The 15,089-nt window shown below is 29.6% G+C and overlaps 2 protein-coding genes across 2 annotated transcripts; one reads left to right on the forward strand and one right to left on the reverse strand.

Moving 5' to 3' along the window:
- The first annotated feature begins 1,242 nt into the window (after positions 1 to 1,242).
- Positions 1,243 to 3,845, forward strand: LOC125070871 (protein max). Its single transcript, XM_047680869.1, has 5 exons — positions 1,243 to 1,417; positions 1,495 to 1,563; positions 1,719 to 1,829; positions 2,598 to 2,721; positions 3,007 to 3,845. The coding sequence occupies exons 1-5, from the start codon at positions 1,376 to 1,378 to the stop codon at positions 3,168 to 3,170; spliced, it is 510 nt and encodes a 169-aa protein (XP_047536825.1). The 5' UTR covers positions 1,243 to 1,375; the 3' UTR covers positions 3,171 to 3,845.
- A 34-nt stretch (positions 3,846 to 3,879) lies between these two features.
- LOC125070988 (NADH dehydrogenase [ubiquinone] 1 alpha subcomplex subunit 11-like) lies at positions 3,880 to 6,890 on the reverse strand. Its single transcript, XM_047681031.1, has 5 exons — positions 6,807 to 6,890; positions 6,282 to 6,385; positions 5,788 to 5,897; positions 4,844 to 5,050; positions 3,880 to 4,002 (listed from the first exon to the last, which is right to left on the reverse strand). Exons 1-5 carry the CDS (start codon positions 6,888 to 6,890, stop codon positions 3,965 to 3,967), a joined length of 543 nt encoding a protein of 180 aa, XP_047536987.1. The 3' UTR covers positions 3,880 to 3,964.
- Between the last annotated feature and the right edge of the window lie 8,199 nt (positions 6,891 to 15,089).

The raw sequence follows: 15,089 nt of genomic DNA on the forward strand, positions 1-15,089 counted from the left end.
CCGTGCTAAGTCGTAATAAATTTCTTGTTGAACAATGTCATAAAAATCAGGACTGATAGCATCAATATTGGGTAAAGTTTGGAGCTTCTCCGCGTTATTGTTCATTTTATTGAATTCACAATTGAATAAAAAGTTCGATTAACTTGTTTAAGTTCGCGGTTATTTGAATACAGATTAAATCAACATCGAGATCTAATTGTAATGCCTAATATTTTTTAGTAATAAAAATACCCTATACCTAGTATTTTGAGCAGTAATTAACGATATCTATTAATTAGATTTGAGCTTTGTTACAAAACAAAGTGTATAATCATAATATAATATGTAGAATGTATTTAGCTCTATGTTATTATGACTAAATAACGCAAGATTATTTTTTATATACAAATATTTTTTTGCTCTATATTTTTTCTTCTCAAAATTTTAGTGTTGTATCATTGTAATGTTTCGGTACCATACTAAAGCGCGAGTAACACTTTTCCAAAAATCGAATTCAAGACCTTCTTTAGAATTTCTTGCTATTCCTCATTGATTCAGATTTGGCCGTATACGCTATAATTTATGTTTGCAAAAGTCACCGTTGACATGATCATAATTTAAATGACAACGTTAATTTTTGCTATAGGTCTAAATTTTTTTTGATTAAAGTCTGGAAATTAAGAGGACAAATAAAACTCATTATAGCTACATTACCTTAATTAAATTAAGTCTTCTGCTTGAATTTTATATCTCTTACGTTTTTAAAAGTAGTTCCATTATATTTGGCACCTGGCAAATATAAACAATATATATATATATTTTGTTTTTATCATGTGTAATATTAGTTATTTCACTTTGTAAAAGAATTTGAATCTGGTTTTTCTTCTTCTCTGTTTATCGATTTGACTATTCCGTAGATGTCAAAATAAATAATATGTACCTACGATATACTTCATCGTACGATTTTGCTTTTTCAAAGTGTTGTTAAGGTTAGTCAATTTTAGTTATTATATGTATCTTTTAGTTTCTTAAATATTTTATTTGACATCTGTTCATGAGTATGTAATACTTATTTTTAAATGAAATAGTTAACTGGCTCATAATTTAATAGTCACTAAGGATATATTTTATTGATATATACTTTTTGCATCATGGGTGCTTGAAATATATTTAGTCTGTGTTTTAAAGGTACTTCTTTATCTGTACCTAAAATAAACATAAATGTCAATGATTTAAAATGTCAAAATTGTCATTGTCATTTACTGTCACGCGTCCTTTGTGCAAATTTAGATGTTAAAACGACCAAAAATACATAGTTTTAAGTGTCTGTAACCATTTCACTGATGTTTTCCTACGATTTTTTTTGATTTTGAAGTGAAACACGGAACTATTCAAAATGATGAGTGACGACGATCGCGACATTGATATTGAAAGTGATGTAGGTGTTTTCCTGATTTATTTTACTTATCAAGATCGTGTTTATTTTATTGTCAATCATGTTTATGTAATTTGCAGGCTGAAAATGACTCGGATTCTCGACCACACGCCAGGAGTAGTTTGGGTGGAAGTGGATATTATTCTCAGGTAGCACATTATGAATTATAATTTATTTAAAATGGTTTCTAATTGTTGTTGGTGTTTGTGCATTCAAGGTGACGTTGTGGTTAGTGAACATTTGGTTTTATCTAAACCGTAATACCTATAACATGTTCTCATCGAAACCAACTTTTAATTTCAAGGCAGAAAAAAGAGCACACCATAACGCATTAGAGAGGAAAAGAAGAGATCACATAAAAGACAGTTTTACATCATTGAGGGATTCAGTGCCAGCTCTTCAAGGCGAAAAAGTGGCAAGTGTTTATATTCATATTTAATATTATCTTCACATACTGGAGACACTTAAAAAAACTTAAAATAAATATGCATAAATAAGTATTAGCATATTATAGTCTTAAGCTCATCGCTTATATGACTTATTGATGATAAAATTGTAAATAAACAACAAAGATCCAGTCTAAGTTCTTGTGGAAGTTAATATGGATGTCAGTGTTAAAGAGTTTTTCATCTGAGAAACTATAGTAGAAATATAATATAAATGCAGCGGAATGTATATATTAGTTGTGTGCATGTACACAATGTAACAACATGTAAAAGTAAAATTTCTATACAAATTGCAAGACTAGTCCAATCGAAGGAGGAATAAAGATAATCAAACCTTAGATTAGAAAAGTTCGTGAATAAAATATTGAATAATATGTGATAAATAGTACATCTCTATTCTACTAAAATATTTTTAAAATGCAATTTTTTTGCTAATCCTAAATGAATATCATTCATTGATTAGTCAAGCTCTAAACCAATGAATCAGATTAATTTGGTGTCACAAGTTGATATTTTGGCCTCTGTGATTGGAACAGCCTAAAGTGTTGCTAATATAAATAATACATCATACTATAATATAATAATAGCAATATACTTTATTTCACATCAAGATGTACAATAAAAACCAACAAAATGTTTTCCTGACATTTTAATATGTTATAGATGTACAAGTTTATCATATCCAACCAAGATATATTATACTATAATTATATATATGAATGTTTTTATTTTTTAAGGCAAGTCGTGCACAAATTTTAAAAAAGGCAGCGGAATATATACAATTCATGAGGCGGAAAAACAGCGCTCACCAACAGGACATAGATGATTTAAAGAGACAAAACAGCATACTAGAGACACAGAGTAATGTTGTTTTTATTAATATTTAAATATATATTGTTTTAATTACAAGTTATAGAATATCATCCATTTACAATACAGTAAAACAGTTTAAGTACAGATATTTAATAAAATCTTGTATTAAAAGAGTTTGTGTGTTGATTCGATCCTGTAATACTTTTAGAAATGGACATGTTCTAGCCACTAACCTGTAACTCTCAGTATTCCTTCTTATCTCTTATTTATTTTGATTGATATGTAACTCTTTGAACGCAATGCAAAGAATGTAATTATCTTATTATTTTTTAGTAAGGGTACTTGAAAAAGCGAAAGCCACTGGAAACTACATGGATGCACATGAACTAGGTATTGGAATTAAATCAGAAGGCAGTTCACATGACACAGACAGTTCTGACGGAGAAGGTACCACTAGGAGAGTCAAGAAACTCAAAATAAACAGTGTTAATGTGTAATTATAAAAATAATCCAAATGTTAAAGTATAAGGCAATTTAGCTGTTATGGCTATTTTAATAAAACAATATATTTTGAGATCTATTTTTACCAAAGAACCAGTTCTGTGGTTTTTTTTTTAATAAAAATTGCCTTCTAATTTACACTTTGGTCTAGCAATAATATTTTTAAGAATATTTTAAGCTGAATATTCTTATGGAATAACCTAATTTTCATGTACAAAAACAAGCTTTATAATAATAAATATCGGAGTTTCATTCTATTTAATATTTGATTATAATCTGTTTTCAACATGTAAGATTATTTAAAAGTGGATCTTATTGACTATTACTTTGGATGAGTGATAAAAGGAAGTACTTTAAAGTATAATTTTTTATCTGTTTTTTTTTTCTTGATCATTTACTGAGTACAAAATGATTTGGGTTGACATTAAGAATATTCATAGAGTTATGTAAGTAATGTTAGTCTTCTTGAACATATTTGTTAATGTTTTTCATATTGTCACATTCCCGTCACATTGTATAATAAAATAATAATAATGTTATGATTAAATATTTACATTCAAATTGAACGATTTTGATTTATATAATAAAATGTTTTCGTTTCAACCGAAATTAAGTGTTTTTGTCTCAGTTCTGGAAGACTAAAATAGATTAAGAAGTAATATAAAAATACTCCTGTTTTTAATTGTTTTATTTAAACGACCAATACATTTTTATTAATAAATTGATAAGCAGGCTGGAAGGCTCAATGAAATAATGTTCAATTTCAATGACTAGATTGGTGTAATTATCCCTATTGACTTTTTTTGGTCCCGCATGTGTGCTTGGCAGCTGAAAAACGAAAACAAAATAATTTTTAGTTTTACTTGGATACAAAAGAATGAGAACATCGCTTTAGAAAAATATAATATTAAATAACTATCTTCAGTATATTTGAAAGCGTACCAACCCTATTTATGTTGGTTAACCTCACTTAACTTAAATTAGTTAGGTACCACCCACTAATAACCTACTAAGCGCCAAATAGCTATACTTAGTACATAAAAGGTGAAAGAGCCAGTGTAACCATTGGCACGAGAAGCATAAAAGTACCACTCACTCATCAGATATTCTATCGCCAAACAGCAGTCTCAGTACTGTTGTGTACCAGTTTGTAGGGTGAGTAAGCCAGTGACCAAGGGCTATACCGTTTTAGTCGCCAAGGTTGGTGGCACAATGGCTATGTAAGGATATATTTAATTTTTCTTACAGCGCCATTGTTTATAGGTAGTGGTGACCACTTACCATCAGTTGGCCAATTATTTCGTCCGAATAATTATATCATAAAAATAAATAATGCTGCAGATCCCAAAGCGTTGGATACAAACATCAGGTCTTGTCAGTATATAATATATACAGTGTTTTCGACCTTCTCGCTCAAGTAAGGATATTTTTATGAATCCTGAAACCTACATAAAACTCGCTTGAAAATCCGGTCCTAATTATTTTCTGACTGTATTTAGTTATTAAGTATTAAAAACATCAGCTCTATGGAAAAGCCAGGTTACAGTTCGCAACGCTCACAAAGTTACCGAAGTGAAAACACACTTTCAAAATTCAAATAATAAACTTGAAGTATCTTGAAAAACAGCTCGGTGCAGACATTAGATTATAGTTCAATCGCAATACTAACTATCTCTTGGGTCAGCTAAAAATGTATAATCATGTTTCCAACTGCGGATGGTTCCCATGTGTCCCGAGACTTGAGGCACTAGAGTGTAATCATTCTCAATAGCATTCTTCTTAATCATGCCAATGATTCCTAGACCGAGGCCTCCTAACAGTACAGCGTGGTTAGACCCTAAATAGTAGGCCAGAATGGGTCCACAAGCGAGGCCACCTATAGAAATAATTTTATTTTTATGTTGCGGTTATACGAAGAGATGGACATTTAAATAGAATATGACGTGGATCTTCTGCTATGCATAAGTAGGTTCGGCCTTGCGGTAAAATAAATTATTTTCGATCAATTCGACGCCGACTGCTCCACTGAACGATTTTTATCGAAATAATTTACATATCTATGTGTAATATCTCAAACACTGTTAGCATTATTAACATTAATGTGGAGCTATTTGATTTCCAAGAGATGCGGTTAACGCTAATCGGGATAGCGCTTAAAGTTTGTACGCTCCGCACTTGGCTAGTCAATATTTTTGTTACCATGAGGCACATGGACAGAAAATAAAGCCTTTATCCCGTAAATAGGTTGACCAGCGGTTACATCGTCGTTCTTAGCCCTTGATCGAGGTAGACCATGGTTTCACTTAAGATAAATTAGGTATATTTCAGTATTTAAATGAATAATAATTACCAAATTTACAAAAATCAAACAATGCAAGTGTGCCTCACTACCTACCACGCCGTACCCATTTAGCCCCGCGCCTTTTAAAATTGTATTGTTCGCTGGAAATTGCTTTTCGCATTTGTTATTTTAGCGCCCCTCGCTACCTGTCGCCGCTCAGACCGTTACTTTCGCTCTACCCCAGGACTAGCGCTGCTTACTAATTACCTCACTTGCAGTTAAGATACAAAATATTGCGACTAGATTAAATTGAGACATTTGTGTTAATTTACCAATGAAATAGTTAAGTATATCATCTTTCTGTCGTAAAAGTTGAACTCCATTAGCAACTCCAGCAAAGGTTGCTCCCATCATGGCAAGTGGCACTGTGTGGTATGCATACCTTTTTAAAGTAAATGAAAATTTTAGCAACATTTGCTATATCTATTATTTTAAAGTAAGATTTGATTTAACAACAAAATCATTAGTATTGTAACAAGTAAGTGAGCCAGTGTAACAATAGCTTAAATCATAATTTAATCTTAGTCCTCAGGACTCAAACCTCAGGTGTCTTGTTGATAATGAAAAGTATGGTTAATATTTCATATAGTGCCAATGTCTATTGCTGGTGTGACAATCGGGACAATTCTATCGGGATACCATCAAATCCGATACACGTATATAAATAAACTAAGGTATAAAAAATGTAGACAAATATGGTTGTCTAAGTTTAATATTTATTCATATATAATTGACATATTTAGATACATAAATTGTCTATGCTAACCGTCTCATAATCGGGCCTAAGCCAACAGCGTGCGAATACATTAAGACATCGTAAGTAGACAAGATCAAGCCGGCTATAGTTCCGTATCGGCTAGTTACCAAAATCTACAACATTAAAAAATTTATGAGTGCATTAAAGTCAATATATTATGTAAAATAAAACTTTTACCTCTTGGCTATTTCTTTATCGAATTGAAATTTGTAAATAAATATATATACAAAACCTTATCTTCGCCGGTTCTACTGGTCAGGAATTATCTTTATCGAAATTGCGGTAGATATTAATATAAAACAAAACGCTTTGGTCGTCATTTTTCAGACTAGGTATATTTTATGCAAAGCTACCACTGGTTCGGAATGAAAGAGCACATAATACTTTAACATTTAACAAGTTAATTTAAATAATTATTCAAAAACAACAGTGATCTGAAAAAAATTGGAGGTTATCCAAATGTTTTCTAGGCTTATGATTTGTATGCAAATGTTTGTCTGAATTAAGTATTACATTAAAAAAGTGGTATGTCACCTTTTTGAAAACATCACAGCCATCGGGTGTATCATAATAGCGGTAATATTTACGCTTTACCCGATCTTGACACTCACAAGACATTTTTTAGTATTTTAAAATGACTTTTGCTACCTAATGTTTTTTTTTTTTGTTTTTGACATGAAAAAGTTTTTCCGAAAAACGGTATGTTATAGGTCAATGAAAAAAATATAGCCAATCTTGAAAAAAAAAGGTTTCCAATATATAACCAACTTCATTTTATTATTTTTAAGAATATTTTATTACTATTAAATCTCCTGATATATACAATTATAAGTGACTTAATTGCAGTTATAGAACATCATTGTCAGTTACTTTAAGGTTCAAGCTTGATCAATTAATACCTACAATCTGGTTTTTAATATCAGGAAAATTTTTAAACTAAGATATTAAGAAACTCGGAATAAAAAATTAATTCGTTCTTCTATGTAAATACTGTAGCTATCAGTTTATTTTCATAACAACATATTCATAAATCAAATACAGTTTAACAATTAGAAATTTCGAGAATGGCAACCCCGATTCGGACGTAGTAAGTAAAGAAAATTTCATATAAATACGTTGTTGTTGTATATCTCTTTATTGCACATAATTAAAAATACAAAGAGTAAATTAAACTAAATATAAACAAAAGAAAAATATTACAAAAGTGGGAACTCCAATCCTAATAAGAGATTTACTTAATATTAATAAAAAATATACTTAGATTTTTTACCATTACCATTTTGATTTTATGTTTTTTATAAGTTGTAGTCAGAATTGGAATAATTTTTATTTATGTATACTAATTATATATTAAAGTTAGTAAACTAAGTTTTTTGTTGTTGAATAAAATAAATTAGATTTTCGACGGTCCAGAAATCGGTGATAACTGTAACAAAAATATTTAATTAAATACACGAGTATTTAAAAAAAAAACATATAATTTTCGAATTAAAATTAAGTATGTTAAATAGAATAAATGTAAAGTAATTGCCACTTTATTTGATGTCTGTTCCATAAATATATTGCGCAAGTATATATCTTGTACCTACCTATTCAACTAAATAATGGAATATTGTCATATCAGCTGGTGGTTACTGCTTAGGATCGTATCTAAATATAATTGTCATTAAAATGACGTAAATCTAAAAATAAGATCTTAAAATGAGACCCGAATATTAGGTTGTGATTTACTTAGGGAGATGCAGGCCAACACTGATGATTATGAATATTTGAAATAAGAAAACGCTTCAATAATAAAACTTAAAAACTATTACATTAGATATTATAAATGTCATTTGAGGGAGTCTCGAGATGTAAGGAATTTTCAGACTCTGCCTTTATTCGTTTTGATTGTTTCGATACTTTGCTATTTCGTCTTTTTCTTTGGTTTCCAAGAACATTATCGTCTTCTCCATTGCTTTGAGCATCTTCCCAATTAGATATGCGTTGTTCGATAGCTTCAACTGAAATTATTATAAAAATGTTAGCGAAGACAAAGAAAAATGACAAACGAAGAAATCAGAAGAGCAAATGTGAAAAACATAAATTTCTTCCAAATTTAATTTAAACAATTAGTAAAGATGTTGTCAATTGTTTAAATTGATTATATTTCACAAATTTACACTACTGAAATCCATATTGTTTTTAGGATAACAAAACCTTAACATTCATTAACAAAGAAATTGCCTTAATATACCAAATTTCGTAAGAAATTCAATGTAAATTTATTAAAAACAGAACGACTAATACATGTTCTTGAATTAATTACTAGTTTTCCTATTTAAGAGTGTGAAGAATTTTAAGAATCACAGAAAAAATCTTCAATTAATTTATTTATTTGGGAAACAAACAGTTACATTATTCCTAAATAAATATATCACATAAAAATTAAACGAACTAATAAAGCTAACACATATATATATTTACATAGTCACATAGAAAATGAAAATGACATTAAAAAAAACGATCATCATTAATGGGAATAAATAATAATATTAATTACATAATAAAATTGGAGTTGAAAATTTAAAATGTAATTAATGTTTTGATTACATTTTTAAAATTCTGTTGAGTAACAAAAAAACAATTTTAATGGAAAACTATTTGATTACTTACTTTGTTGTATTAGTTTCTCATTACACCGTTTTAACTCTGCAATATCGTTGGAACTATCTCGTTCAGAAGCTCTTTGAAGTTGACTGATAACGGTGGCCAAGATTTCGGCGTTGTTCAACTGAAGAAGAAGGTTACTACTGAATAATGTGCTTAAATAATACTAAAACCCCGGGCCTACATATTGTTTTGTTTTAATATTATTATAGAGGTTACACAGTACCTATATATAGACTATTTGATAGTTCTAATTTTTTATTTCGAGTACAATTAGTACCAAACGGTTAAAATAGTAACTCAGTATTTGATAGTTCGTATAAATAATAAATGCACAATTGAAAGCTGGCTCCAACTGAGTTTACACAGACACACACTTGCACACATACACACAGATAAATGGTTGAATGCTTGTTTTTTTTTTTAGTAGATAATCTATTCATTGATAGAATATGGGAGAGCGGTAACCCCCTAATAGAGGCATAAAATATAATCTTTATTGGGACATATTTATTCCATTATGTTTATAGTTTAATATGTAATTTTACTTACACTAGGATCACATCCTGCGGCTTCAGCCAGATGTGCTATAGCTTCCGAAGTTTCGTAGCGTCTTTCTCTCTCATATTGAGCGTTTCGCGCACGACGTTCATCCTAGGTTTTGAAAATCATTTTATAGCAAACTAAGGAAACTTTTTTTAAATATGATTGATTTATTTTCTTACAAGAAAACATATTTTATTCTACATGGTATGTGGTAGTGTAAGTAATAATGAAAATAATAATAATAGTAATATTTGTTTTTAGGATAACAAACTAGTTTTCCTATTTAAGAGTTCTTCCTTTCCATGTGTAATAAATTATAAGACTCACAGAATAAATATATATATACATAGAAATTACGATACTCACAAGCGATAACGGTACTCTATTCTTGCCACTGGGTCTGCCGCGTCTCCTGTTCGGAACATCCTCTGAAGTCTGCAGAAGTTATAAGTGAAATTGACAATTAATTTTATACGTAATTAAATATATGTTAAATTATATTATATTTTGTCTAATTTTGGAAAGCTTTGCATTAAACAACATTTAATGCATCGATAAATATATTCTACATATTTCATAATATACACAAAATTTAAAAACCGTAAATTTAAAATAATATACGAGAATATACTAAAATACTTATATTATAAACGCGAATAACTGTGTCTGTCTGCGTGGTACACTCACAGCTAAATCACTAAACCGAATTTGATGAAGTTTAGTATGAAACAAATTTGAAATTCAAGTAATGACATACGATACTTTTTATGCATAACACCTAACGGCCAAAATCGTAAAATGTACATACTAAATTATCGCTCCAATTTATCAAAAACTTCCAAATCTCTTTTCTTATGTTTAATTTTTACGGTTTTGTCAGTATTTATAGTCAGTATATATGTTTAACATTAAATATTTTATAATTATTAACATTCAAAATTTAAGCAATAGTTGTAGCTAATAACTTCGATACCCTCTACATACTTGCAAAATATTTACTCTTGATTACAAAATAATTAAAGAAAACTTACCATATCACCCATATCTGTTACCAATAAATATTGTAACACAAAATATTTTCAGATTGAAAAACCCTTACTCCTAATATAGCACAAATTAATGTTAACCAAGTTATCCATTTAACTAAATCGTCTAAACAATAATGAGTACATTATATACGTGCTCAGGCGCAGCCCTCTTGCCCCCACCCGAGGGTAGGGTTGGGGAGTACTTCTACCTGTAATTCTTTGAAAATATTAAGCATAGTTAATTCTTTCTTCTTAAACATGTTTTATTGCGCTGGAATTATACTATTATACATTTTATTTATCCAATAAGTTAAGTAGAATAATTGCCCTAATAAGCATTATACCAGTTAAAAATAGAATAGAATATTCCCAATATTTATCGGGAATATTCTAGCCATTTTTTTCGTTGTAGATAAAATATATTTTTGTGTTCAAACGTTAAACATTAAAAACTATATTTTATATCCATTTTTTGTATACAATTAATAAGAATTTTATAAAGAGAAACAAATGAATTATTTCGTGTTTAATGGAACGACGAAAAAAAAATGTTAAGAGATATATTTTTAATCTAAGGCTGATGATAAATCCACTAATGACAGGAGGTCTGGCTAAATTCTCGTCCAAATAATCGGAATTGCGATTCAACGTGGAAATGCTGCAAGCATTCTGCGACAATTCGAGTATTTTTATAATTATTATTGTACTAATATTATATACTCTGTAGTAGTTATAATAGAGTGCTTTGTTGCTTGTCCCCACAGGTTTTTTGCGTGATTTTATATTTCTAACATTTTTCAAAACTAGCTATTTAAAGCAAGAAAGTTTTAATCAAGTTTAACATATCGACACATTCGAGCGTTCAAACAAACTCAAAGCGTTATAAAATATTTGTATCGATTTAAGTCTTCAATGTAAATAATGCTAATAAAATCATTATTATTACAAGGTTTTTAGGGTCGCAGCTTTATGTGCAAATATTTTAATCTTAGCCGTAATAAAATAATCGCAGAACAATGTTGAAGTCATATGCAATTACATATAATATGCAAGGCTTTGTCTGTTTTTTTGTATCTTTCTTAGAACGGCTAAGTTATTAACGCGGTATTACCCCAGCCCTTATCTTATCTTAACAGCCCCAATAAACTTTATCAGTAATCGTGTAATAATATAATATTACTGCCTTTACAGTACTATTTTGTTCATTCGTTTATATTTAAATTGTGTTGCTGGATAAAAGATTTTTGAAATGTATTTACTTATATATAAACCATGTTGTAAATAATTTACCTTTTTTATATTTTAGTCTGTAAGCCCGGGTTGAATTCTTTACACGAAATCTTGCTTGGCTAGCTTAGTGACTTAGCTAGTGACTAGACCAACGAGGTAGTCAAAGTTTCCGACTTGTACGCGCGGAATTAGAGATTTGTTTTTTTTTTATTACTGTTTACTACTACTACTATTTTAATAAATATATAAAAAAAAAATTATATAATAAATGTCAAATTTAAATATTTTTATTCCACTATTTTTTTGACGTAATTTGAAATCGTCATTACCGAATAAACTAAACAAGCAAATTAGAAACTGTCTCGTTGCTAGTAGTTTATTAGGTCGTATATCCTGAGGCTCTGGTTTAAAACCCTGGGACGGTCCATAATAAGATTGAGTTTTTCTGTCGAAAATAATCTCAGTTGTAACCCGGAGTCCAGATGTTAATTATTAGTGTCAGGTAGTGTGGTAATGGCAGAACTCTCGTGCATCAGCATATGCAAATAACATCAACAATTTAGTTTCTATATATTCTTAGGATTCCAATATACAATAGAAACTTTAGACCATCAAAAAATTTATTTACTCTCCAAAAGTCTTATGGTACTAACAAACATGATTATGCCGCTTGTTTCTAAAAGAATACGCTCGCTTTAGGTTAACCGTCCTGGGAATGGAGCTCTTTTATAAATTTTCTTATGTAGGTGTATATATCTCTAGCTTTGGTCACCACGAGCATTCATTTAATTTCTGATCCATCAACTCATTTCGCACATATTATTTGGTGGTATGTTTAAATTGCAAACATATAAGACTGTCTATGTATGAAAAAAATCACAAAAAAATTTCAAGTTTTATTTATTTTTATATAAAACGAAATTAGTTCTGAAAATATTTTCTGCTCATTAAAAATGCTCCTCAAGTTCAACATTTGGGTAAACAAATTGTTTTTAATAAATGTTTTTTCTAGCTATCGATATTTTCGTGAGTGTGTTATAAAGATGATTCTACGTTTGATCAGTGATACAAAAGACACGTAAAGAGTCTTTCTTTGATCGAATGTTAGCTCGTTAAGAGATAAAAGTCAACATAAGGGGGTCCAAATTACAAGTGGTAGGAGATTTTATAAGTGATATTATAGTTTTTTTCTGATAGTAAGTGGTAACCACCGTAGAAAAATTTTTAGTCGCGTCCTTGTGTGTGAAGTTGCACTGACTCTTCGTACTGGAGAACAATAATACTAAATATTGCTGTTTGACGACTTGCACTTGCCTGACCACCAGGGCCGGATCTACCATATGGCTTTTTGAGCTTCAGCCCACGGCCCCGTGGATTCAAGCGGTCCCCCGCTAAGTCAAGTCAAAATTGAAAAATAGACGATAATGCGAAAGAATCCATAACTTTATTAAAATAAACAGATCGTATGGTTTGCAGCCCTGCGAGTCCTGCAATTAATTAAACCCATTCAATTAATTTAATTCAATTCTACGTTCAGATATGTTTTAGGTGGGCCCCTAAGTAGTGTTAGCCCAGGGCCCCCTAAACTTACGGTCCGGCCCTGCTGACCACCAAATAATAAATATTATTGAATAATATTAGTAGTAATATCGATGCACGGGTTAAAGATAATTTTACTTCCAAACGCATTCGACTGAGGTCATATTGTGTGATCGACTAACATATACACAAATGTTTTGTAAAGACGATGGTTTATAGATAGCTAGAATGGAAACGACGTTGTCGTTGACGTAACTAATAGTACCTATTTATATATTTTACGCCACGTCGTAGATTACGTATTTAAAAATATAAAGGTGCAATAAAATCACGAGGATATCTTGTAGTTATGTATGTTATCCAATAATGTTGAATTAGTTTCTTTTATATTTTAATATAGCTAAACGTTATAATAAAGAAATAATATAATTTAACTTGCAGATAATTACTGTAATTTAAATAATTAATAATCTTACTCATATCAATAATAGAGTTTCGTCAAAAAACAAGGTTTTAAAAATTCAATTTTTTTTAATACCTCAAGAAAACAAACAAACAACCTATTTTTACAAGTTTTTATTTTACTTGATATTAAAGTATGTACGGGTGAAATCTTGTACCTTTTTATACACGTTCAGTTTGGATGACAATGCATGGTTAACTATGTGTCGTCATTTTAAATCCAACATGGCGGCATACTCAAGATGGCAGACCAATTATTTTTAATGCACTCCTTCAAGAATAACCCGAAAAATAATGTGACGTCACTCTTAATTCAATATGGCAAAAGCTTGAAATATTGAAAATGAACTTTGAAGCATATCGTGAGATTTACTACTGTAGATAATAAGTAGATTAAACTGAATTTGATGGAAATAATTTTATCTATTCAAATTTTATATCATATACCTATATTTTGTCAACTGTGTTAAAGGTAAAATGACGTTATAAGTGTTTGAAAAGGTTTTTTTAATTTTAATTTTCGAAAATAGTTATCATATTTCTTAATTATATTTTATAAAATTTAAAAATAAATAACAACAATTTAATTAATTTTATTTAACAATAAATCATTTATTCGTTACTTACGCCGCACCGTAACACACAAGCCTTATCAAGTTATCAATATGTTATCCTTTATGTATCTGTAACAAGCACTCCTTTGCTTCATTTTCCTTTTATTCCTGTTTCGTTAGAGCTATTTGTTATTTTTGACTTCAAAAATGACGAGATGTAACAATGCAAGGTCTACTTATAATAATAATAAGTTTTATTTCAGGCAATTTAACAAAATCATCGTTAAAATTACAGATTTCCTTATTATATCAGTAAATTAGTAAGATAAAATCTATATAGAATTAGGTGACCGACAACAGTTACGCTGAAAATTTATCACAATAAATTAACTATCGGCGGATACCAAATGAAACCTTGAGAAGGTACAAATTCAGGTCACCTTTCTAATATTTAACAAAAAAAAACTTGTTATCGTTTAAAATTGCTAGAGACAAAATTTGCCTTGTCCTCTTTATAATATAATTCATTGTACCAAAAATGTTACTCGAAGCTCATTACGAGATAGATGATACTACGCATATGTTCGAGAGTTGCATTTGATACAATCGGTGTTTCTTATAATGTTTGAGGCACCGAGCAATGAATTAATTTAATTAAAACGGTAATAAAGCACTTGAAAATCCAGTGCTACCGTATCCGCGACTATCGGTCAATGTATAAGATGTAAATATTACAATGATTAAAAGGAACTTTTTACAGGTCAAAATCAAACTTTGGAAGAACTAATATTATTAAAACATGTCTTCTT

Source organism: Vanessa atalanta, chromosome 18 (genome assembly GCF_905147765.1).
Source record: "Vanessa atalanta chromosome 18, ilVanAtal1.2, whole genome shotgun sequence".
Lineage (NCBI taxonomy): Eukaryota > Metazoa > Arthropoda > Insecta > Lepidoptera > Nymphalidae > Vanessa > Vanessa atalanta.

Bases quoted from the DNA above. Each gene is read 5' to 3' on its own strand.
- LOC125070871 (XM_047680869.1), top strand. From the start codon at position 1,376: ATGATGAGTGACGACGATCGCGACATTGATATTGAAAGTGAT. The intron at 1,418-1,494 runs GTAGGTGTTTTC...TGTAATTTGCAG, and splicing joins ACATTGATATTGAAAGTGAT to GCTGAAAATGACTCGGATTC. The intron at 1,830-2,597 runs GCAAGTGTTTAT...TTATTTTTTAAG, and splicing joins CTCTTCAAGGCGAAAAAGTG to GCAAGTCGTGCACAAATTTT.
- LOC125070988 (XM_047681031.1), bottom strand. From the start codon at position 6,890: ATGTCTTGTGAGTGTCAAGATCGGGTAAAGCGTAAATATTACCGCTAT. The intron at 5,051-5,787 runs GTAAATTAACAC...TTATTTCTATAG, and splicing joins TATACTTAACTATTTCATTG to GTGGCCTCGCTTGTGGACCC. The intron at 4,003-4,843 runs GTTAGTATTGCG...TTCGTTTTTCAG, and splicing joins TTTAGCTGACCCAAGAGATA to CTGCCAAGCACACATGCGGG.